General features: G+C 30.2%; 1 protein-coding gene across 1 annotated transcript; it reads right to left on the bottom strand.

The window, feature by feature from the left end:
* Nucleotides 1-148: 148 nt before the first annotated feature.
* On the bottom strand, nt 149-17113 carry LOC111286773 (stomatal closure-related actin-binding protein 1-like). Its single transcript, XM_022876967.2, has 13 exons — nt 16856-17113; nt 16045-16343; nt 15461-15589; nt 14605-14697; nt 13091-13231; nt 12703-12771; nt 11319-11402; nt 10277-10457; nt 6612-6728; nt 6429-6487; nt 1046-1180; nt 529-678; nt 149-418 (listed from the first exon to the last, which is right to left on the bottom strand). Exons 2-13 carry the CDS (start codon nt 16324-16326, stop codon nt 374-376), a joined length of 1485 nt encoding a protein of 494 aa, XP_022732702.2. The 5' UTR covers nt 16327-16343; nt 16856-17113; the 3' UTR covers nt 149-373.
* Nucleotides 17114-23558: the final 6445 nt, after the last annotated feature.

The raw sequence follows: 23558 nt of genomic DNA, 5'->3' as shown, positions 1-23558 counted from the left end.
TAGCATTAGCAAGCAGGGAATAAATGGTGGAACAGTAATCTTCAGAGGAAAACTGAATTAACGAATGGCTTACATCAAATTGAAAACTTGACATTCACACATCGGTCAGTTATGCATAAACCATTCAGACAGCTCCAAAAATCCTCCATATGCAAGTCTGAATATGTTATATTAATACAAAAGGCAAACAAAAAACAATGCCTTGGTGTTGGGACAGGAGAATGGAAAAGGAAAAGGAAAAGGCAAACTAGGGAAAAAGAATGGTGGAAACCCAATACAGAATCAAACCCTATCGTTACGAACTTATGATACACGATAGATAATAAAACTCAACATAATTACAATTAGCAAAACAGAATCCTTAGGAGGTCTATTAGGTTCCTAAAGAAGCTCTGTCTTCGGGGCCAGCGAGCATGATCTGGCATTTTCAAAAATAAAAAATTCATTTAGCAGGGGGAAAAACAGCAAAAGGAAAGAACAGACTTCATACACATTGAGTGTACAAGCAGAATTTGGACAACCACTTACGTTGCAGTCAAAAGCAAATCTCCTAGCAAGCATAATGGCTGCATTTCTATCTCTCTCTGATTCAAATGCTAATACAACTGAAAGCCCTTTCTTTGCTTGCCAAAACAATGCCTGGGCGGCTGCATTTCCACCTCCTCTAACTCCACACAACTAAAATCACAAAGTATGAGAAACAAAACATAGTAAGCACATCGGATATCAATGTCAGAAATATCATGTTCCATATCAATTTATTAATTATTTGTACGGAAAAGTGGTTCTTAGAAGTATAAGAGAAAGCATTATCGACATGTTTGCAGGCAATTCTCATTCTATGCCTTTTTCCTCTTCCTCTTTCGGTGCCTAGTGTGTACAATTTCTTCTAAATAATAACATCCAAAAGAAAAGCCAAAAGCATGATGTGTAGGATATATATAGAACTATCCTCAACCCACAACATTTCTCTTTTTTCTCCTTTACCATTGGAGTAAACATCAAAGCATCTTTCATTGATGAGAAAATGTACGAGACTTAATACCTGCATTGAGCTGGAATAATACTCTTTAGCAATTGTTGTCTTTCCTTTACATAGCTTCATCCTCATCTTTCCGACATGTAGTACATGAATAGATTCTGATGGATGATCTGCACCATTCATTTGGGTAACAACTACCTATAAAATATAAAACAGTAATAACATAATATTAGAAGCCAAAATATAAGAAATAAGAGGTTAAAATCTATACAGAAGATATGAGAAACATTTCATTATCCATTCATTCAGGGAACAACTACCTACAAAATATACAAAATTTACAAGCAACAACAAGGAAATAAATAGTTAAATTTCCAGCAGATACAATTAACATTCTCATGTACCCAACTGCAACTCAAACCTGTGAAAAACTGATGGGATGAAAATAAGTAAATTAGCCATGTACAAAGCTTTAAAACCTTTCCAGTATGTCATTTTCTAAACCAAAACCAGATGTTGTAAGACACTGATGAAACAAGTGCTAGCAAGATTTTAGAGCCTATTTGGTCAATGAGGAACAGGGTCAACAACAAGCAAGTTCGGGTTTATTGGTAACCAACATCAAAGAATGATGCCAGACAGGAAGTTCCGCTTGATGCAGGAACTGCAAATTCAACACTATTTTTCTACAATTTTAAGGCTTTAAGGTCTGAGGGATTGTTTAGGCCCTTAGGGTTTAAAATTCTAGCAAGGATTAGGGAAGAAGTTTAGATCTTCAATGCTCTAATGAGCTGTAGCAACAGGAGAGACTCTTCAAAGAACAATGCAATATCTAGAACAAGAAATAAACGGAGAAGAGATCATTTCTCTAGGGAACCACTGTTAACAAGATAGTGTGAGAAAACACTTATTTACAACTGGTTGTAATCTTGTAATCTGTATATTTATATTTGTATCTCTAGAATTAAGTATTTGTATCCCTAAAATTAGGATAGACAATCTCTCAATTATAAGATTAGTTTTTTAGGAAGATTTAGTTTCCTAGTTTAACCCCTAGTTAGTTGTATATAAACCTAAGATTCTTGTATAATTCTCAATAAGCAGTTTTTCAATATACATTCAGTTTCCACACTGATTTATTTCTTAGTTTTTTCACATGGTATCAGAGCTTTAGGCTCTTCTTGGGAAGCAAAATTTTCAGCCTTCATTGTTGACTTCTATTTTAGGCCTTCATTGTCGAATCCTATTTAGGCCTTCATTGCCGAACCCTTTCAAAGAAAGATATCACTACCACCCAATTTGAGGAAATGTCAACTGAAAAAATCACTGGAATACTACAAATATCTTAGAAACAAGGAAAGTTCAACAGGGAAGAGATTGAAAAACAGAAAAACTTATTGAAAATCCTTGAAAAGCCTACTGTGGTATGTTATTTGGGTAAGGTTTCTAGTTCAAGTAAGGCTTCTGGTTCTCATGGATTAAATGTCTCAGCTAAGCCTATTACGAGTTCTTGGGTCATTGACTCAAGAGTCACAGACCATATGACATATTCCTCACAAAAGTTTAGTACAAATAACCTGTGTCCTAGTAATAAGAAAATTGTTGTTGCAAATGATTCACTTACTACAGTGGCAGGATTAGGAGATGTTCAAGTTAGCCCTCGTTTGTTCTCAAAAATGTTCTTCATGTTCCTGGATTGTCTACTAATCTAATATCTATACAAAAACTTACCAGAGATATGAATTGCAAAGTAACTTTTTATCCCTCTTATTATGAATTTCATGACCAGAGTTTGGGGAAGATGATTGGACTTGCTAAGGAGAAGGATGGACTATACTATCTTGAGACATCAAATAATACATGTAATATCAAGAATAGTTTACCTTTGTCATTTCTTTTTGAAAAATCTTCCAATAAAGACAAAATCTGGCTTTATCATTTTCGTCTTGGACATCCTTCGTTTGGAACTTTAAGAAACATGTTTCCTTTTTTGTTCAAAGGATTAAATGTCGAAGATTTTCATTGTGATATTTGCGAACTTACAAAGCATAGACGTGTGTCTTTTCCAATCAGTAACAAAAGAAGTTCTACTCCCTTTTACTTGATTCATAGTGACATTTGGGGTCCTTCTACAATTCCTAATATTTCTGGTGCGAGATGGTTTGTTTCATTCATAGATGATTGTACCAGGGTCTCTTGGGTTTTTTTACTTAAATCCAAATCAGATGTGAATAGTGTGTTTTTAAGCTTCCAAAACATGATCCAAAATCAATTTGGAGTGAGAATCAAGAGATTTAGGTCTGATAATGCAAGAGACTACTTCAACCAGAGTCTATCCACCTATTTCCAAAAAGAAAGGATTATCCATGAGTCATCTTGTGTTAATACTCCACAGCAGAATGGAGTGGTAGAGAGGAAAAACAGCCATTTACTAGCCACAACCCGAGCCTTTCTTTTTCAAGCAAATGTACCTAAATTTTACTGAGGGGAAGCTATTCTCACTACCACACATATTATAAATAGGTTAACTTTAAGAGTTTTGGGATTTAAAACTCCTATGGAACTACTCTCACAATTTTATCCCAACCTCAATACCACAAACAATCTCACACCTAGGATATTTGGTTGTACATCATTTGTTCATGTTCACAGTCATAACAGGGGAAAATTGGATCCAAGAGCGATTAAGTGTATTTTTATGGGGTATTCTTCAACTCAAAAAGGATACAAATGCTATCATCCTCCTACCAAAAAATTCTGTGTTTGCAGATGTCACTTTTGAAGAAAATAAACCATTTTTTACTCAACCTTATCTTCAGGGGGAGACTTCATTCATGGAAGATAAGGATAAAGACTTCTTTTTGCTTGATTTGCCCCTTTCTTCAACATTTACACCCATTAATTCTTCTAAGTCGAAACCTGTTTCTATTGAATCCAAGTCAAACACTGAATTTGAGTCTGAACCCATTCCAAATACGGAAGATGTGACAAAGGATAATATTGTTCTTGATTCTATGAAGGAATTACAGGTGTACTCAAGAAGGAAAGTTCCAAATCCTGAACCAGTGCCAGTCCAAGAACCTGATCCTAATTTTGGAAATGAGGTAACTACAATTTTTTATTCTGTTTCTCAAAATGAGCATGAATCTCCTAAAACTATAACTAGTGATTATGATCTGCCTATTGCCATTAGAAAAGGAACCAGAGAATGTACCAAGCATCCACTATACCCAATCTCTAATTTTATGTCATTTGAAAAATTCTCACCATCCCACAAAAATTTTCTTGTGAGCCTAAACACTATTTCTGTTCCTACTACATTATTCGAGGCATTATCCAATGAGAAATGGAGGCAAGCCATGAAAATAGAAATGGGGAAGCCTTAGAGAAAAATCAGACATGGGAACTGGTAGAGTTGCCTAAAGGAAAAAATCAAGTAGGGTGTAAATGAGTTTTTCCTGTAAAATACAAGGCAGATGGTACTGTTGAAAGGTATAAAGCCAGGTTAGTGACTAAGGGCTACACTCAAACCTATGGAGTGGATTACCAGGAAACCTTTGCTCCAGTTGCCAAGATAAATACAGTTAGGATTTTGTTATCATTGGCTGCAAATTACAATTGGCAGCTTCAACAATTTGATGTAAAGAATGCTTTTCTACATAATGATTTGGAAGAAGAAATATATATGAAGGTTCCACCGGGATTTGGAGGTCATCTAGAAGCAAACAAAGTTTGCAGGCTGAAAAAAGCTTTATATGGCCTTAAACAGTCTCCTAGAGCTTGGTTCGGGAGATTTGCCAAAGTGATGCTAGCAATGAGATATAAACAGAGTGAAGGAGATCACACATTGTTTATCAAGCACTCTGATTCAGGGAGAGTCACAGTTCTATTAGTGTAGATGATATAATTCTAACTGGAGATGATGGAAAAAAGAGAGAATCTCTAAAACAGTGTTTGGCTAGAGAATTTGAGATAAAAGAGCTAGGGAGATTGAAGTACTTCCTAGGAATTGAAGTAGCTCACTCACAGCATGGTATTTTCATCTCACAACAGAAATATGTGATGGTTCTTCTGAAGGAAACTGGAAAGCTTGCATGTAAACCTGCAAATACCCCTATAGATCCTAATCATAAAATTGGAGAAGCTAATGAAGATGCTGCTGTAAATAGAGAGATGTACCAAAGATTAGTTGGAAGCTTCATTTATCTCTCACATACTAGACCTGATATGGCATATGTTGTGAGTGTGATAAGTCAATTTATGCATAGTCCTAAAGAAGTGCACCTACAGGCTGTCTACCGTATATTGCACTATTTGAAGGCCAATCTTGGGAAAGGTATCTTATTCAAAAAAAAATTCGGGTTAGTTCTAAAAACATATACAGATGTTGATTATGCAAGTTCAGTAACTGATAGAAAATCCACCTCAGGCTACTGCACTTTCTTAGGTGGTAATCTTGTGACTTAGAGGAGTAAAAAACAGAATGTGGTGGCAAGATCAAGTGCTGAAGTAGAGTTCAGAGCAATGGCTCAAGGAATTTGTGAACTACTATGGTTAAAGATTATCCTAGAAGACTTGAAAGTCAAGTGGGATGGACCAATGAGACTCTACTATGATAACAAGTCTGCAATAAGCATTGCACACAATCCTGTGCAACATGACAGAACAAAACACATTGAAGTAAACCGGCATTTCATAAAGGAAAAACTAGACAGTGGGTTGATTTGTACACCTTATGTATCAACCAAGGGTCAACTTGCAGATGTGTTGACTAAAGGTCTCAACATTGCAACATTTCAAGAAATTATTTCCAAGTTGGGAATGGAAAACACCCATTCACTAGCTTGAGGGGGAGTGTGGGAAAACATTTATTTACAGCTGGTTGTAATCTTGTAATCTGTATATTTATATTTGTATCTCTAGAATTAAGTATTTGTATCCCTAAAATTAGGATAAACAATCCATCAATTATAAGATTAGTTTTTTAGGAAGATTTAGTTTCCTAGTTTAACCCCTAGTTAGTTGTATATAAACCTAAGATTCTTGTATAATTCTCAATAAGCAGTTTTTCAATATACATTCAGTTTTCACACTGATTTATTTCTTAGTTTTTCTACAGATAGCAATTGTATTGCATCTTAATTACAAAGAAAGTTTAAAGTGGAAACCCTTATTATTATATCCTCTGAAGTATAAACAAAAATAAAAAATAAAAAGTTTACCAAAAATAAAACTAGAACAAAATAAATCAATAGAAAGACAAAATGACCAAATCCTATTTGAAGTACCCAAATCAAATAAAGTTGAAAGTTTACCAAAAATAAAACTAGAACAAAATATATCAATAGAAAGACAAAACAACCAAATCCTATTTGAAGTACCCAATCCAAAAAAAGTTGAACGCTATTCATTTAGCATATATGGCGGAATTTTTTTGACAACATACATTGAATTCAACATCATGTTTCCGCACAAGTGCCTCCACATAGTTTCCCAAGCCAGCAGCTGCTCTCACAAACAAAGAAAAAAGGTTATAAATTTCAATAAATAATGAGAAAAAAATTTAACAAAATTTTCAAATAAATTAAAAAAAATTAAAAGTATGCATAAAAAATCCAATATAGCAAACCTGGATCAATAGCATCAGTAGTTGTCAATATGATTAGCTGGCCATCATACATAATCTCAGCCTGTAGGATCCGACCAACATCAAAAGGCTCTGGAGCATAAACTGATTTGCTGGCACCTGGATAAAGCAAGGTAAACAAACAAAATCAGATCTGAAAGGAAAAAGAGCATTCTACTGCCCATAAGTGTCATGCATTAGCATCTTGACCTCAATTATGCTTATTTCATTAAAGTTTTCTATGTAGCTTACTGAAATTATTTTAGTATGATAACCACTCTTAACCAAAAACAGCCCACCCCCACCCCTCCTAAAAAAAAAAAAAAGAAGTCTGTCTACTTGATCAACATAACATTGACTTTCTTTTGCAGTTCATTTCATCCATGCCATAGTCTTCTTTCTCCTGTAATCTATGTAGCTATTAGTTTCTTGAATACTACTTCTAATCAGTTAGCACACAGTTTCAGCAAAATGCACCCCATATGTTCAACCGTTTAGTCTGCTTATCTCTAAAACATGCCATTTATACCAAGCCCAGCTGACTTCTTCCAACTCTTCCCAGAAAAAGAGAATAACCAAATCCTAAATGGTGCTTCTTTCTTCTTAAATTGTCAAATTGTGTTCCTCTTAATATTTCCAATTCAATGTTATATGATACTTTTGATACACACGTTAATGCCAAGTATGGGCTTCTTGAGGTAATTTACTAAATAAAAACAAACCTTCAAACAATAGCTCAAGCTACAATTATTCAATAGATAAACACAGGCCCAATGTAAGTGTAGCTCATACTGTTTTTGTTTCTTAGATCATTAACATGTTGATTCTAACAACACTAAAAATATGCTTCTTTTCTAGCATGTAACTAGTTATGGAGTTAAAAGCATTGTAAAAAATCCAAGTTGAAGTTTTAAATCTTTCATCAAAACAGACCTATGCTGTTCATAAACATACACATTAAGAATCTTTCTTAAATATAGGATGGTTCTCTTGAGACTCATTTATGTAAGAAGAATGCTAAGTCATAAAAACAAATATCAATCAAACATCACATGAACATAGAAAATATCGAAACAATGACTTTACAATCAAATTCTCTATACAGCCATTCTGATCCTAAACTCTAGAAGGCAGAAACCTAAACCTGAATTAATTTACAACGATATTAAAAAATAGAAACCCAGTGCCCAAATTAATTGAATTAAAAAGTAGCAAAGAATTAGTAATCATTAGTAACAGCAAAGTTCTGTTTTTACTTTAAAAAGAGTCAAATTTAAAGTAGCTGAACCTATATTGCCTGCCAGGGAAAACAACACACTTTAAATTGTGTTTGCAGTAATTATCATAGAATCCATGGTCTGAATAGACAATGTAAGCAAAACCTTTGAAAGTTCATGGAAATTTAATAAACCTCAACTCAGGTTACTGAATTAGGGAGACCAATTCCATTGATTTGGATATGACAAACTATTGGTCAAAAATATTATGATCAGTCCCCGTACTTAGACGAAATGGTGGATTTAGTCCCTCTCAAATCATCGATCAAATTGGTTCCTTCTATTTTTATGAATTGTTAAATTAAGTCCGTTCAGTAATGGAGCCAAGTTTTTTTCGTTAAGTTCACTGACAGCCTGGCATGGCTGCTGACCATGCTGACATGGCATTGACTTGTATTACATTGTTATATGTTAAAATAATAAGAATTTCAGATGATGACATGGCACTTTATATGGCCAAGTGGCATGTTAACGTCACATTTTTTCACCATTTTTTGGTTGAAGAAATTAGCTAAAAAGGATTGGCTCCAAAAAAGACATGTCACACAATAACCAAGATTTCTTCTTCCACTAGCTGAGACATTCATGACCCGATTGATTTGGCATTTAATTCATTCGGGTCTACTTGTGATTACTCCAAAATTTCTAAGGTTTTAGGACTAGTTGATGCAAATTAACAGTTTCGAAACTCAATTAAGATATTTATTTCTAAAACCCATCAACTAAAATTTTGATCAAGATTAGAAAAAAAAAAAAAAAGGAGATCATTCAATATTTTGGGTTTCATGCCCATAATAGAAGAGGAAGATTTTCCAAAAAAAATTCAAAGCCCCAAATAAAATATTTATAACAACATTATGCATCGAAAACCCAAATTTCAACAAAAAATAGCAACTACAATCTGCAAAGTCCTAAACCAAAAACCAAAAATTCAACCTCCAATCACTAATTCATCACCACTCAACCATTCACCGCTACCAAACACCTAAACCAACTTTACCAAAGTTCTTGCACCACAAAACTACAACCTTTAAAATTTATAAAAAAAAAAAAAAGATCATCAAAGCAACAACAGAATTTAAACTCAAAGAAAAACAACCACCAAAAATTAAATAAAAAAGTTGAGTGGACATAATGAGCCGTAAGGAACTCTATGAAATTTGGAGAGACTCCCAAACATGTTGATTATGTTGTTACTCTTGCCATGGAAGCTATTTAACTCAAGCTTTGAAACATCGACTTAGCTAAGACTTTGCAAAACCAAACTCTTAGCCAGAATTGAGGACTGCATCTGTTTAAATCAATTTAACATTTCTTTTCTTGGAACAATGTTTTCACTTGATGAAAATTTGGCAGCCTGGTGTGTTTTGTAGCAAACCTCCTTCTTCCCTTTTTTTTTTTATCAATTAAAATTAAATATTTATCCAGAACAAGAAGTGGTGAACCGAGGAGGAGCTTTGTGTGAGAAGAAAATTTAAATAAAGGGAGGACAACAGTATGGTTTCAAGTAAGAAGGTGCTTTAGAAAGAGGAGATACAGGGGACGTCATCCTTGGTGAAAAATCTATGAAGGGAGAGATACAACTGGAAAGAAGAAAAAGGAAGGAGTCACCAAAAGCAAGTTCCGATCCAGTGACAGAAGAGAAGAGAGAAGTTTAGAGAGAGGGAGAAGGCTACTGTTAGGAAGGTTGAGAATAGTGGGGAGACTCAGTCAGTGGTGAGAGAAAAGGAGAAAGAAGAACCTTTCACATGGTCAAACAGTAAAAATAAAGCAAGTAAAAATGCCATGTTTCTCAAAATATCCACATCATTATCTGCAAAATTTCACAAAAATGTCACTTCATGTTGATTAATACCACATTAGCACTATTAAGGGAAAATTTTTGACTCCATTACTGATTGGACTTAATTTAAAAATTTATAAAAAGTAGGACTTAATCTGATCAAATAATTTGAAAGGGACTACATCACCACTTGGCCTAAGTATAGGGACTAATTGTACAATTTGACCCAAACTATTCAATTTTCAATATCATAAAACAACATGCTAGCCTGTTCGACGATATTTGCATTTCAGACCATTTAATGCCTAATGGGATATTTGAACATTGGCAATACTTCTTTGCATGCTTAACCTCCAACTTTAATTCAATAAATCGACAAAAATTATATTTATCTATGGCCACAATGGTGTTTAGCTTTAAGGAATAGAAAGTGTTAAAACAACAATTGAGTACAACAAGGTAATTTAAATACTGCATGATGGGCAACAAGACAAAAAACATGTTAAAACGTTCATATTTTCTTTCAAGAAAATCAGTTTGCCATGCATCAAACACCACCTATTCGGCAATCTTAAACATAGAGATGAAGAATCAATGGCTATCTTTACCTGATATAAGCTCCTTTTTGCCACCTTCATATGTAATACGGTACCACTGAATTGAACATTTGGAAAGTTCTGGAGCAATATCAGAGCAAGGTTTAATCCGCAAATATGAACCTAAAGTTTCAGCACCATCTAATTCATACAAATGAGATAAATTTTCCTCAACTCTCTTGCTTCTTGCTAGCTGCAAAAATCGGTTAAGGAAAGGAGAAGTTTAAAGAAGTCAATGATTAAAGAAAAAGAATTGAACTATAACTATATGCACCAGTCCATTCCACACAAATGCCTATGAGGAATTAGAAAATAAATGTATCAGAAGAGATGAATTTAAATCCTTCAGAAAGAATACCAGTATAACACTGCAAAGTTGGAAAAAGAAATGATACTAAGCATCCCACTATTTCTGCTTATCTGTATTTGAAATGGAATAACAATCATATGAACTTAGGAGCTGATGTAAAATTCAGGGGCAAAATCTACTAGGGACAAATTTAATTTGTATAGCAAGAAACCATATGATCATGTGTATGGCATTTTGAACATATTAAGTAAGATTGTGTCAAAAATGAAAATTAAATATCAAGAAAACTAGAAAGTGTAGTCTTTCTTTGATGTTGAACTAATTTAGGGTATTACTTAAGCTGTAGATAGTACTATTCACCAATTCAATATTATTTTAATAGAGGTATAGACATCTAAATTGGTTCAAACATTTGAAATATGCTTAAGAACCCCAAAAATACAAGGCCCTCAATATGCTGAAACCAGAGAATTACAGATCAATGAATTATCCCAAAGACGCATAGAATTTCCTAACTTTTCAGTTTCAGACTATGTTCCTACAACAAAGCACATACCAATATGCTAAAGGAATGGGAAGGGAAAAAGAAATGAAAAAATTGGTGGCTCAACATTGTGCCATAAAAAAATCTTTGGAAGAACTAAGAACAAGCTAAAATCTATGAACATTCATTCAACTACACAACTAGAATGGCTGAAAGAAACTGATTAACAAAATCTACAGAATAAAAGGTAGAAGGCAGACCTCTTTTTGAAGCAGTAGGGAATGCTTAGACTTCTCTGCAAGTTGAATCCTTAATGCACGAAGCTCATGTTCCATATCCATAACCTGCAAATTGTTATTAGTTAAACTCATCTGCTATTTCAACTAAAAAAATGGAAATAAGAAAATCATGGTGTCAATTTGATCTGCCATACTGCAAAGCATACATATTTTAGAGGATGCTTCTACATATATTAATATAATAGACTTGCGAAGATTTAATTTTTATGCAAACAACCTTAATATTAAACAAGCCCATCCATGGCTAGAGTCAATTTGGAGCCAAAGACAAGCCATCATTCAATTAGAGAACTCTATACGTGAGACCAAACAGAAAACTTAAGAATGCAACACGTCAACAAAAATTCTAATCAATACAGACACACCCTGAGAATCTTCTCTGTCCCCATAAGTCAGACTCCAATATACAAGTCCAATCCATTGTTTTGTCACCTTATTTGTGGAGGATTGCCACATAAGAAATGACTAAGTGGATGTTCTAATAATGATTTTCACGTTCAGAAGAACCATATTCATCATTAGCAAGGTAATTTCCTTTTTTTCTTCTAATTTTTAGTTTGGAGAGGATGGAGAGGGGGCAATGGCAATAATAAGACTTGCCATTTGGCAAACATATCTTTAAAATTTATACTTGCTTCATTTTTTTCTTAAGAATGGTGTTCATCACACAAGTCCATTTCCTTTTCCTTTTATTTCTTCACTTGGAGAGCAAAAGAGGACCGTGTTCATATTAACACTTGATTTTTGGTAATCATATCTTTAAGAAACAACAGCAGCAGTAGCAACAAAAAATCTCAAATAATAGGTACTTTACCTTAGACAAGACGAGCCCTTTATTTAAATTAAATTTAAAAGATAAAAGATAAATGCATAAACCATGCACATGGTAGCAAACAACTTCTCATATTTGTTGCTTTTTTGTCAGCTGTAGTTTATAGATTCTTTCCCTCAACAAAAAAAAAAAAAAAAAAGACTTCAACTAGTAATATACCTCAAAAGATTAGGACTAGAAACAGGGATTAAACAAGAAACGAAAATCCCATCAACCCCACAAGCCATCCTGACCTCCAGAACGATGATGAAAGTACTTCACCAACAATGTTCCCCATCTTTAAAATACATTTAGAGCAAATGATATTCTAACTTCCTTGTACTTTATACAAGCTTATGAATTCTATAACAGCCACATATAACTTGCATCATGCACAAAAATAAACCAATTTTCATGGATAAAAAAATTAAGACAGCAGCATGCTATAAACCCATAAGTGACTTAAAATAATTTAAAAGGATGTTTTTGAGTGATTATGATGAAAAAAAAAATAGTCACAGATCTGAGATAAACCTTGCTTGGTTGATGCAGCATTTTGATCCTTCTAGCCTCTTGAACCTCCTTCATTAATTCTTCCAGGTCCTGAAATCCATGTGAAATATTTGTTCTAAAGGAAAAAACAAAAACATAGAAAAAATTGCCACAATAAGAAAAACAAAGTAGAAACTGCTATGACAAACAAGAGATGGTCACAAGATAACAGTATCATATGAAATTTGTATTAATTGATAGTAAAAGTAAGATATGCCTAAGCAATAGATTTGTTCACAGTTAATGCAATGTGGAAACAGAGGGGTATCAGTATAAAGCTAGATGCATTTAGCAGGTAGATCCTTAACAATGCAAATTCCCATAACCAATCTTTGAAAGTCAATAAACAGAATATTGAAAAAACAAAAACCTGTTTGCCTGAAGCTCGAGACATTTGTTCTTGCTCCTGAAGGGCCTCTTCAACTCTCTGAACTGCTGCTCTTGCATTCTCAATTTCAGCACGAGCAAAAGCTCTTTCCTCATCAACAAGTTTCTTAGCATCTTCAGAAGCCTATTTGGAGACAGAAATATGCAAAAGTAAAGCAGTAATAGAAGAATTAGTATGTTCTATGCATCAAAGTATAAAAAGAAAAGAGAATTAAGCAAATAACTTATGGACCCAGGCCCAGCATTATTAGATTCCTCCCAGACATTATCAGAGCAGCCTTCATCTAAAAACGTACATGTTGTTCAGCCTCAAGTCATGTTTGGTTTTTTTTTTTTTTCAACCTTTCATTCTCAAAACACATTTGGCAAAAGCAAAAGAAATTAGGTGCCTTTATTTCTCAGCTAAAAGTAGATTCGAATAACTTAAACTGAAAACACCAAAATTAAACTGAAAACACCAAAATGAAACCATGTAAAAACAGATAAAACCTAATAAATAGCATTATTTTTTAGAACAAGGGGTGTCCTGAGAACAGTTCTCTTGGAAACTGTTACATAGAAAAGACTTTCGATTTTGAGAATGAAAGAAAGTTTCAGGAAGCAAGAACCAAAAACAAGTCTCCCCTAGAAAACATTGATAACAAGGGATTGTGAGTTACCACACATAGAAGTGTAAACATTTTAGAATTAAGAAAGCATGTCTTTTCATTCCTTGCCTATACAAGGGTTAGTAGTTAGAAAAAAGTGGGCAAGGAAAATAAAAGCTTGCCAGTATAATCAGAAAGCAACAAACTAAGCATATCTATCACCATTGTATCAGTAATTGTTCAATGACAGCAATCAGAACCAGGCGAAACCAAGTAAATAGATTTAAAAGGAAAGAAATATTAAAGTTAAGGCAGGTGTCATAAAGAATAGCTTCAATAATGAGTGCGCTAGAATAATAGCGCACTATTTAAATGGAAATAGCAAGCACAACATTTCCTAAAATATTATTTTATTCAAAATTTCATTAGGATATTCTTACACTCCAATTCCAAAATATACATTAGCAAACTTGAGAGAACCATAATTTAAACTACATCATCCCAACAAAAAAAAATCAGTAAGTCAATAAAGAAAAAGGCATTCTTCCGCTAAACTCTAATAACTGACCAAAAGGCTTCATATGTATTCACTATTCAACCAAAATTATCTATATAGGTACTTTAGCATGAAAAGCCCAGGAGAAAGACTAATAAATCACTGGCTCGATCATGATAATACATTTAGGTTTTTTAAATGTTGCCAAAATAATATATACGCTATTACAGTATCTCTTAACCAAAAACACACTTACGAAGCACCGCATGGATATGTAACAAATAATGCATTAATTGTTCACCATTTTCAGATATATTGGTGGTACAACTATACATCCTAAACAAACTTAATATGAAATGCAGAATAAAAAAAAAAAGGGCGATGACACATCATCCTTCATTTATCATAAGTTACCTGCTTAAGGAAATTTGCTAGTTTCTTCACTTCTGCCTTTTCCTGAATCAACTCTCCTTCTCTTTGAGTTAGTTGAACTGCCAGAGCTTCCACCTGGCGAAGCACTTCAAAGGTCATTATTGCCTCACTTGAAAGTTAGCAGGCAATATACATTAACATCCAAATGGACAATTTTAGTTTTAGATGAACCACACAAGGGGAAATGATATAACCGAGGGATCAAAAGAGAACATCTCAAGCATTGAAAGTTTTGTTTCCTTTTTTTATTTATATCCATTTTTCCACCCAAAAGGTTGGGAAAGCATGCAATCTTAAAGCTGATATACTCAAACAAGATGAATAGTTTTTTCCGGAAAAGAAGTTGGGTTCATACCTAACCATACTATAGATGATAACTACAAGACTTACAACATTATTACAGAAGGCAGAAGATCACTTTACACTTGTCATGCTATTTCTAAACCCAAATCCATCTTCACTAGAAGGCAGGAATGGATACTGCATATCATATTTAAGTGTAAGTTAAACTCCAGACCTAGTGCTTTACCAATAATTATAGCACGGAAAAATCTTGATACAAAATGATAATAACACCTTTGAACCTAACAATGCCAACGGAAGCGACAAATCGGCAATCATGCACATAAAGTTATTGTCATTTTTTTTTCTCCTCATCTTTCACCATGAACATTATTTCCCTATGCATCAAGACTAATAGCAAAGTTTTATTAAAGTAATAGTTAGTAATTCATTTTAAATACTAGCATTTAACTTGCAAAACTATGATAAATAGGTCTGGCATATCACTCTTATAGGTAATAAATTCAATGGTAGAAGCAAAATGTAGAATACTAACCATGGCAATAGCTTCCTCCACATCATCCTTGTTTCTTCCAGCCACACGTCCTTTTAAAGATTCCAGGGCATCTCTAAGCTTCTTCAAAAGGACATGTTTCTCCAGTGAGGCGGCCTCTCTGAGTCTAGCCTGAATCCAATAAATGACTATCTTATAATTTGTTCACATGATAATGCATATTGGTTAGAAATTAATAAAAGCCCCAATGCTTCTCAACTGTGAACAGAAACAACAGATATAGATAGAAAATCAATCGCATGAACAGACCACTCATTGATCTAACCTATTTCCTCAATCCAGTGATACTTCAAGATGCATAACAAAATGATAACAACCCATAAAAAAAAAATTACCATTCGATTTATCTTAATGCCACTCATTGACAAAAAAGAGCTAACCTTTTATTATTAGATTAAAACACAAACCAACTTATAAGTAGTTTCCAACAATCTATCTTCAATTCCTTGAATTCATCATAAAGCTAAAATAAGTCCAACTAATGTTAGCAATTTAAAAAACTGTCTTTAGCAATCTATCTAAAAGAACTGCAATGAATAAATAAATAAACTTGGAATGAATTTGACCTCTTCAGACAACTTGGCAGCAGCAGCTAACCCCTTCTCAAATTTACTAGCAAGGTCACGAACAGAGAGGCGTTTCTGCTGCTCCAATAACAGCGCGGTCTCACGTGCAACTACCTCCTTCATGGTCAAAACTTTAGGATCATCTTTGGCATCCACTATCTGATTATTTGCCCCAATTTTGTAATTGGGAAAACGACTAGAAGCAAATATTACATCAGCTGATACAGCTGGAACTGCTTCCTTTTGCATGTTATCACCAAATTCTCGACTTACCCTTGTCATTGTTCCGAAACTAAACTCTGTCAGATCACCAAAAAACAAAGGTTTTAATTTTTGGGGTCTGGGAAAAAGGATTTTAAATTACTTTAAAAGAACTAAGAATGGAAAAATGTTATAAAAAAAGACTTGCTAACAGCAAAAACCAAAATGTGGATCAGTATTAACCAACCTAAATTACTTCAATTAGGTAAATTAATTATCTAATTAGTTGCTAAACATCTAACAAAAAAACAATTTTAATCAGCTAATTTGAAGTTGGTAACTAAGCAGAAATAAAATACTTAAAATAATATTCCAATTATTCCTAATATAAACTCAAAAAAAAAAAGAAAAAGAAATTATAGATCAAAATTTTTTTAAAAAAATCACAAAATTCTCTAAACTCTAACCAAAGTAAAACACCACACTAAAGACGTGCAAAGCAGATGAAAGAGGAAACAAATAAAAAAAGATAAGATTTGGTTATCTTAAACCCTAATTCAAAAAAAAGTTAAATAATAAAGGAAAAAAAAAGGAGAGAATTGGAACTTACAGATCATGAAAAATGTGAAAAAAGAAAATTGAAAAGGAGAATTAGATTGTTGGATCAGCTAGGATGAAATGGGAAGGAAGCTTTTGGATTATATAGAGAAATAAATATAAATAGTTAACAACAAAAATGAAAATAGAAAGAAAAGAGAATATGCAGGGATTTTTTTTTTTTTTTGTTGGTTGTTCTGCTTTTTGAAAAAGGGGAGGCAAAAAGAAAGAAGAGAAGAAGAAAACGCCGCCCTCTCTACTACCATGGATTTAGATATATGTAGATATATCAATTCTTTTTTTTTTTTTTCTTGTCAAAGAAAATGGTAAGAAAATGTTTCTGATAAATTTTTAAAAAATTATTTAATGAAATTTTTTTAATGAACAAAATGTAAAAAATAGTAAGTTAATTTATTTTAAAATAATATTTAATTACTTTAATCCTATATTCTTTTCTTTTAATCATCTATTTATTTTTTAAAATTTTTTCCAATTACAATTACTTATGAAATCATATCCTTTTTATAAAAAACTAATAAAAATTACTAAATATTCAATTTTTAGTAGCATAATGAATAATTTTTATATATTAATTCAGTATTTAAAATTTTCAAAATTAAATATATTATTTAATTTTTAGCATTAGATTTATTCAATTTATTAAATAACATCATTTGTCACTTTCTTTACTTTTGATATAAATTCTTCATTTATGTGTTGTAAAATATGATGTATATATATCATTTTTAATATTTGTTAAATATTATCATTATTTTTTAAGTATGAGTGTAAACAAATCAAATATAAATAAATTTTATTATGTTTGTAATTTGTTTATTTAATTAATGAATATTGAAAATATTGTTTATGATAATTTGTTAAATTTAATAAACAAATATAAACAAATAAAACCCAAATATATTCATAAATTATTTGACAAATGCTTCATTTATTTATATTTTTTGATATAAATAAATTAAACATTAACAAATTATATTATGTTTATGATCTATTTATTTAATTAATAAATTTTAAAATATTATTCATAATTATTTATGAAGTTTAATAACAAAAACTTAACATATTAATGAACTATTTCATCGAACGTGTTCGTTTATATCCTTATTTTTAAGATTTAAAATTACTTTTTAAAGAAAACATCTCCATTCAATTCATTTCATTTTTGTTAATAGTTATGTTACTTGTTAAATTTAAGATTATTATTTAAGAATGCTATTTCATTCAATTAAGTAAAAATATCATATAATTATATTTAATATATATATAATTAATATAACAATATTTTCTTAAAATTCATTTTAAATTAAGTATTTTTGAGCATTGCGATATTAACTTTTTTTTTTTTTGGCTTTTTATTATAAGAGTATTTCACCCAATTTGCAGTCTTTTTTTTTTATTATTTACTAATGCGCATGGACAACGGAAACGCAAAAAAAAATTGGAATTGAATTGGATGGCCATGGTTGTGCTTCAAATTTAAAACTACTTTTAGAAAGACCGAGACCATGACCCATCAATTAATTATTATGCTTATGTCCTCACCACACATACCATATGTTAGTATTTAAAAAAAAAGAAAAGGGCGGTTTGGGCGGTGGAAGTATGGAGGATGACTGCTGCGTACTGCGTAGATGACCGAAGCAGCGTGGCACCCAACCTAACGAAAAAGCATTTCATTGAGTTAGATTCATTCTCCGTCCTGCCTGTCCTCAAGCTTTTACATCCACAGTAGAAATCAAAAGAATTATAATTTTTTTTTTAAAGGACACGTCACAGCAATGTGAGAGATAGTGACTTTTTATTATTTTTAACATATTATTAATTTTATTGATAATAGATTAGATATTATCAATATAAAATAAAATATTTTATTTATATATCAAATTATTATTTATGTTATTTTTTCTGTCTTTACGTAGTATTTTATTTTAAAAATTTATCCTTATATTCAGAACGTTATTATTTAGGTCCTATTATTATTGTTTATTACTAATATCATTTAACACGTCATCATTTCTGTTTCTTTCACTTTCAAATTGATTGTGTCTTTTTTCTCAACTAATCGCCTTAACCGTATTTGTAGGAATATTAGATTGGATATTTGGTCAGAGCCAAAGCGTGTGGACACATCATTGATGTGATTTGCTCATTTGTTTACTTTTGTTTTCAAATCATCAAAAACTGTATTTTCACACCCCAACGATCAGGACAGAAAATAAAATAAAATAAAAACAAGATTTTAACACACCCATTGTCCGAGTGGAACAGGGAAAAAAATTGGAGAGAAAAATAGGTGAAAGGGGAGAGTTACGTATGAAGTTATGGATAGTTTACATGTTACACTTGAAAATTTTAAATTTAAAATCTATATTTTTATGATTAAATTTGATATTTTAATAATTTTTTTAATTGAATTTGTATCATTCCATTCAATAGACCAATCCAATCAAACACTTTATATATAAATAGATATTAATTTTTTTAAAAAAAATTACCAATATTAAAGAATGCCATATTTAATCAATATTATTTTTAATAATAATTGAATTAAATTTTATATTTTATAAATATTAAAAAATAAGAAAATTAAAAGAATCGGTTAAAGGATTGTCAATTTTTACATCATGTTGCCATTGGAGTGACTAGATTTTAATTGTTTTGAGGTTTTCTTGTTATCCTTGAGCCTAATTTTTTTTAGAGTTAAATATAAAAATGACTTATGTACTATATACTTTTTATTAGTTTGATATTTAAAAAAATAAAATTATAAGTTTAGCACTTGAATTTTTATTACATCATTCATTTTAATACATTTTATTAATATTATTAGTCAATTTACTGATGTACCATTACTTTCAATAAGATATTAACACATGTCAAAAAATTTAGTCAGTACCATATTATCAATTGCTATTATAAACATCTCATTTTGTCTAAAAAAATTTTTCAAAATTGAAATGGGCCTTCGATTGTAAATTGGATCCAATTAGATAGCTTTGGGGGGTAAAGCCTAAAAATTTTAATTTTAATTTGATTTTGATTTGATTTTGTTTTTGGTTTTTATCTTTTAGTCAAAGGTCAAGAAAAAAAAGAAAAAGTCAAAAATTGAAAAATAAAAACATGGGATTTTCCACCAAGATTTGGATCCTCGATTCAATCTTTTGGAGCGTAATGATCAAGACATTTGTAGCTTAATTCATGCAAAATAAAATCATAAAAAAATTAATTAAAAAAAATCGAATCAAATCAAATCACGATGAAATCACGGGTCTAGTGAAATTGATATTTTTCTCAAACTGAAGAAACATGAATCATTATATAAAGGACTTAAACTGTGATAAGAGAATGGGGAAGTAATTGGCAAGCGTTAAAATCAAGTAATAAACATAAGCAAATTAAGCAATTAGAGTTGGAATTTTTTGGGTTCTAAGATTCTAGATTTTTTAGAGTCTTACGTGAGTTTTTGAGATTCGTTTAGTTTGGGTTTTTGGGTATTCAATTATGGAGTTTTTGATATTGGTTTTGGGATTCAATTCTTTGTATTTTGAAAGTAGTTTTGGGTCTTAGAGAATTTAAATTTGATTTTTGAAAGTGTTGAAAATTTTATGGGTTTTTGTTTGATTTAAGGGTTTCGTGTTTTGTTTGAATTTTGGAAACTTCTAAGATTGTTAGATTTGATTTTTGTGTTTAGGTTCTATGTTAAATTTCTAAAATTTGTTTGGGATTTCTAGAATTTTTGAATTTTTGAAAATTTTTGGGTTTGGATTAAATTTTTGGTTGAAAGTTTAAAGTTTCTAGTGGTTTTCACAATGATCGAAGAGAATCAATGGTGGCCAAAGTCTAGAAATTTAGATTGTTTTTGAATTTATGTTGAATTTTTTGGTGTTAGAATCTAAAAATTTAGTCAATGTTCTTGAATTTCACTATGGGTTTAAAGAGAAGTTAGAAAGAATTTGATACTAGAGAAAACAAGTAAAACTAATTCTGAAAAAAAAACAAAAGATTTTTGGCTTTTATAGTAACATCAATACAATGCCATTATTTACCAAACTAGGGTTCGTGTGTTTTTTTTAACCTGACCTAATACCCGCTTTTGCGACCTGATCTATTGCACGATATAGCACCAAGCCATTAAAGCCACACCATTGAGTTGCTAAGCCAAGCCAACTTTCTAGGCCATTAAACTAGTGTTGGGTCGAGTTGTTTTTAGCTCATAAGTCAAGTTAATCCCCTTTTGGTATTTTTTTTTCATTATTTATTTATTTTATTTATTTCAATCCTATATTATCTCAATTGATTTTTTTTTTTAAAAAAGGGTTTTTAAAAATAAAATTCTTCAATCTTGTCAAATTATTAAAAAATTTAAATCTCGAGTTAAATCTTATTAAATTATTCAAAGATTTAATGATTTTCTTTTAAGATAAAACCATAAATAAATTTTCAAATAAAAATCTCACTAAATTATTGGTGGATATGCATCGAAAAAAAATCCTATCAAAATTTAGAGTATTTTATTGATTGTTTTCAAATAATTAATTTCTTGAAAAATACATCAATGAATCTAAAAATAAAGTCTTTTCAGGATTAAATATTAGTCTCTATGAATACTCTTGAAATGAAAAAATTACCTTAAATTACTATAAATTATTAGAGTAATTTTATGATCAATTTTCAATAATGAAATTATTTGAAAAATTATAAAGATGTTTTAAAGCTTGGATAATTTGAAATTAAATCAACATCATCCTTTGGGTAGGCATTGTAAATGTGTTATATCTTTCATCTAGCATAACTGCACTCCCAGACCTATATATGATTTTGTAAATTAAAATCTACTTAAAAATACCTAAGTTGAATTTGAAACCTCTATTTAAAATATGATAGATTCAATTAGGTAACCAATCACACCTCAACAAAAAATATTGACAGTGACTCCTAAATTTATATTTAACGATGGGTCAATGGATCTATACATTATAACATCCATGTTAGTATTAAAAGAAAATTTTAGAAAATTCAAAAATTAAAAATTAAAAAAAATCTAATTTTTTAAATTAAAAAATCTCAAATATTTTTAGAAATTAAAAAATTTTAAAAATTATGAAAGCCTAAAATTTTCAAAAAATCTATGATTTTAATAAAAATAAAAAAAAAGAGAAAATTTTAATAAAAACAAAATTTTCTTAAAATTAAAAAAAATCACAAATACTTGAAAAATTAAAAATAAAAAAATCTAAAATTTTTTGAAAAAATTGTAAAATTAAAAAAAATCTAAAAATTCTTTAAAAATTTTAAAAATGCTAAAATTTTAAAAATTTTCAAAAATCTAAAATATTGTAAAAATTTTAAAAAAATCCAAAAAATTAAAAAATTAAAAAATTCATAAAATATATAAAAAATTTAAATTGTAAGATTCAATTACAATAAAATTTTTCATAATTTAAAAAAAATTATTTTTTTAATTTTTATATTTTTCAAAAGAGTTTAGATTTTGTTTTATTTCAATTTTTTAAGCTTTTATGAATTATTTTTTTAATTTTAAGAAAATTTTATTTTTTTATTTTTCAAATTTTTTTTGAATTTTTTGGATTTTCACTAAAATTTTAAGGTTTTTCAAAATTTTTTATATTTTTTAAATATTTAAATATTTTACTTTTTATAATTTTGTAAAATATTTTAGATTTTTAAAAAGATTTATATATTTTTTTAAAATTTTGTGAAATTTTCTTTTAATGCTGCCATGGCTATTGATGATATGCCATTGATTGAACTTTTTTTTTATATGTGTTAGTATTTTATTAGATGTTCTGCCATGTGAACAAGTTAATTGATGATGTTAATTTTAGGTAAAAAAGTGAGTAACAGAATAAAAGTTAAAATATCAAATTGAAAGTTTTATTTCTTTAGATATCAAATTGATAAAAAATATATAATACAGGGATATTTTTATATTTAACCTTTTTATTTTAAAAAGGTTAAAATACCAAACTGAAAGTTTTATTTCTTTAGATATTAAATGGATAAAAAATATATAATACAAGGATATTTTTATATTTAACTTTTTTTATTTTTAAAAGCTTAAATTCAAGGACTAGTCTTTTTTTTTAATAAAAAAAATTCAAATTGGATTTGTAAGTTGATTATTTTATATCAAAGTAGGTTGAATTTAACCACTTTTAAGCATATATTTTAACGGAGAGGGAGTAGGGTAAGAAAGTAGCCAACAATCATATATTTTGCATTGTTATAAGCCTTTTTATTAGAATTGCTATAAGTTTTTTTTTTTATAATGATTTTTGAGGTGTACCAAATATTTTCAAAATTCAAACTATCATCAAATACAAATTATATATAAATATATAAAAGTTAAAATTTTGATAAAAATAGTTGTCTTACATGAATAATTTAATTTTTTGACATATGAACCTTATGCAAATGTCAGGTGTCCTCTAGTTATAATTATATTTTTAAATATTAATATTATTTCCTTCCACAAATTAGTTACCATTAATTTGATGATTAATTCAAAAAAATCAAAATTTAAATAAAGAGTTCATTAATCATGATTTTTTTATATCTTTTAATCATTATTTATGGTTATATAAACCCTATTAATTTGCTAAAACAATTTACTCCCAATAAAATATCCTAAATTATAAGATGAATTTTCAAAAACAAAAACATAAACAAGTTGA

This window comes from Durio zibethinus, chromosome 6, assembly GCF_047325235.1.
Source record: "Durio zibethinus cultivar Kanyao isolate XHJ-2024 chromosome 6, ASM4732523v1, whole genome shotgun sequence".
Taxonomy (NCBI): Eukaryota; Viridiplantae; Streptophyta; class Magnoliopsida; order Malvales; family Malvaceae; genus Durio; species Durio zibethinus.
The sequence above is the reverse complement of the archived record's forward strand: the minus strand, read 5'-3'. Positions and strand labels throughout refer to the sequence as shown.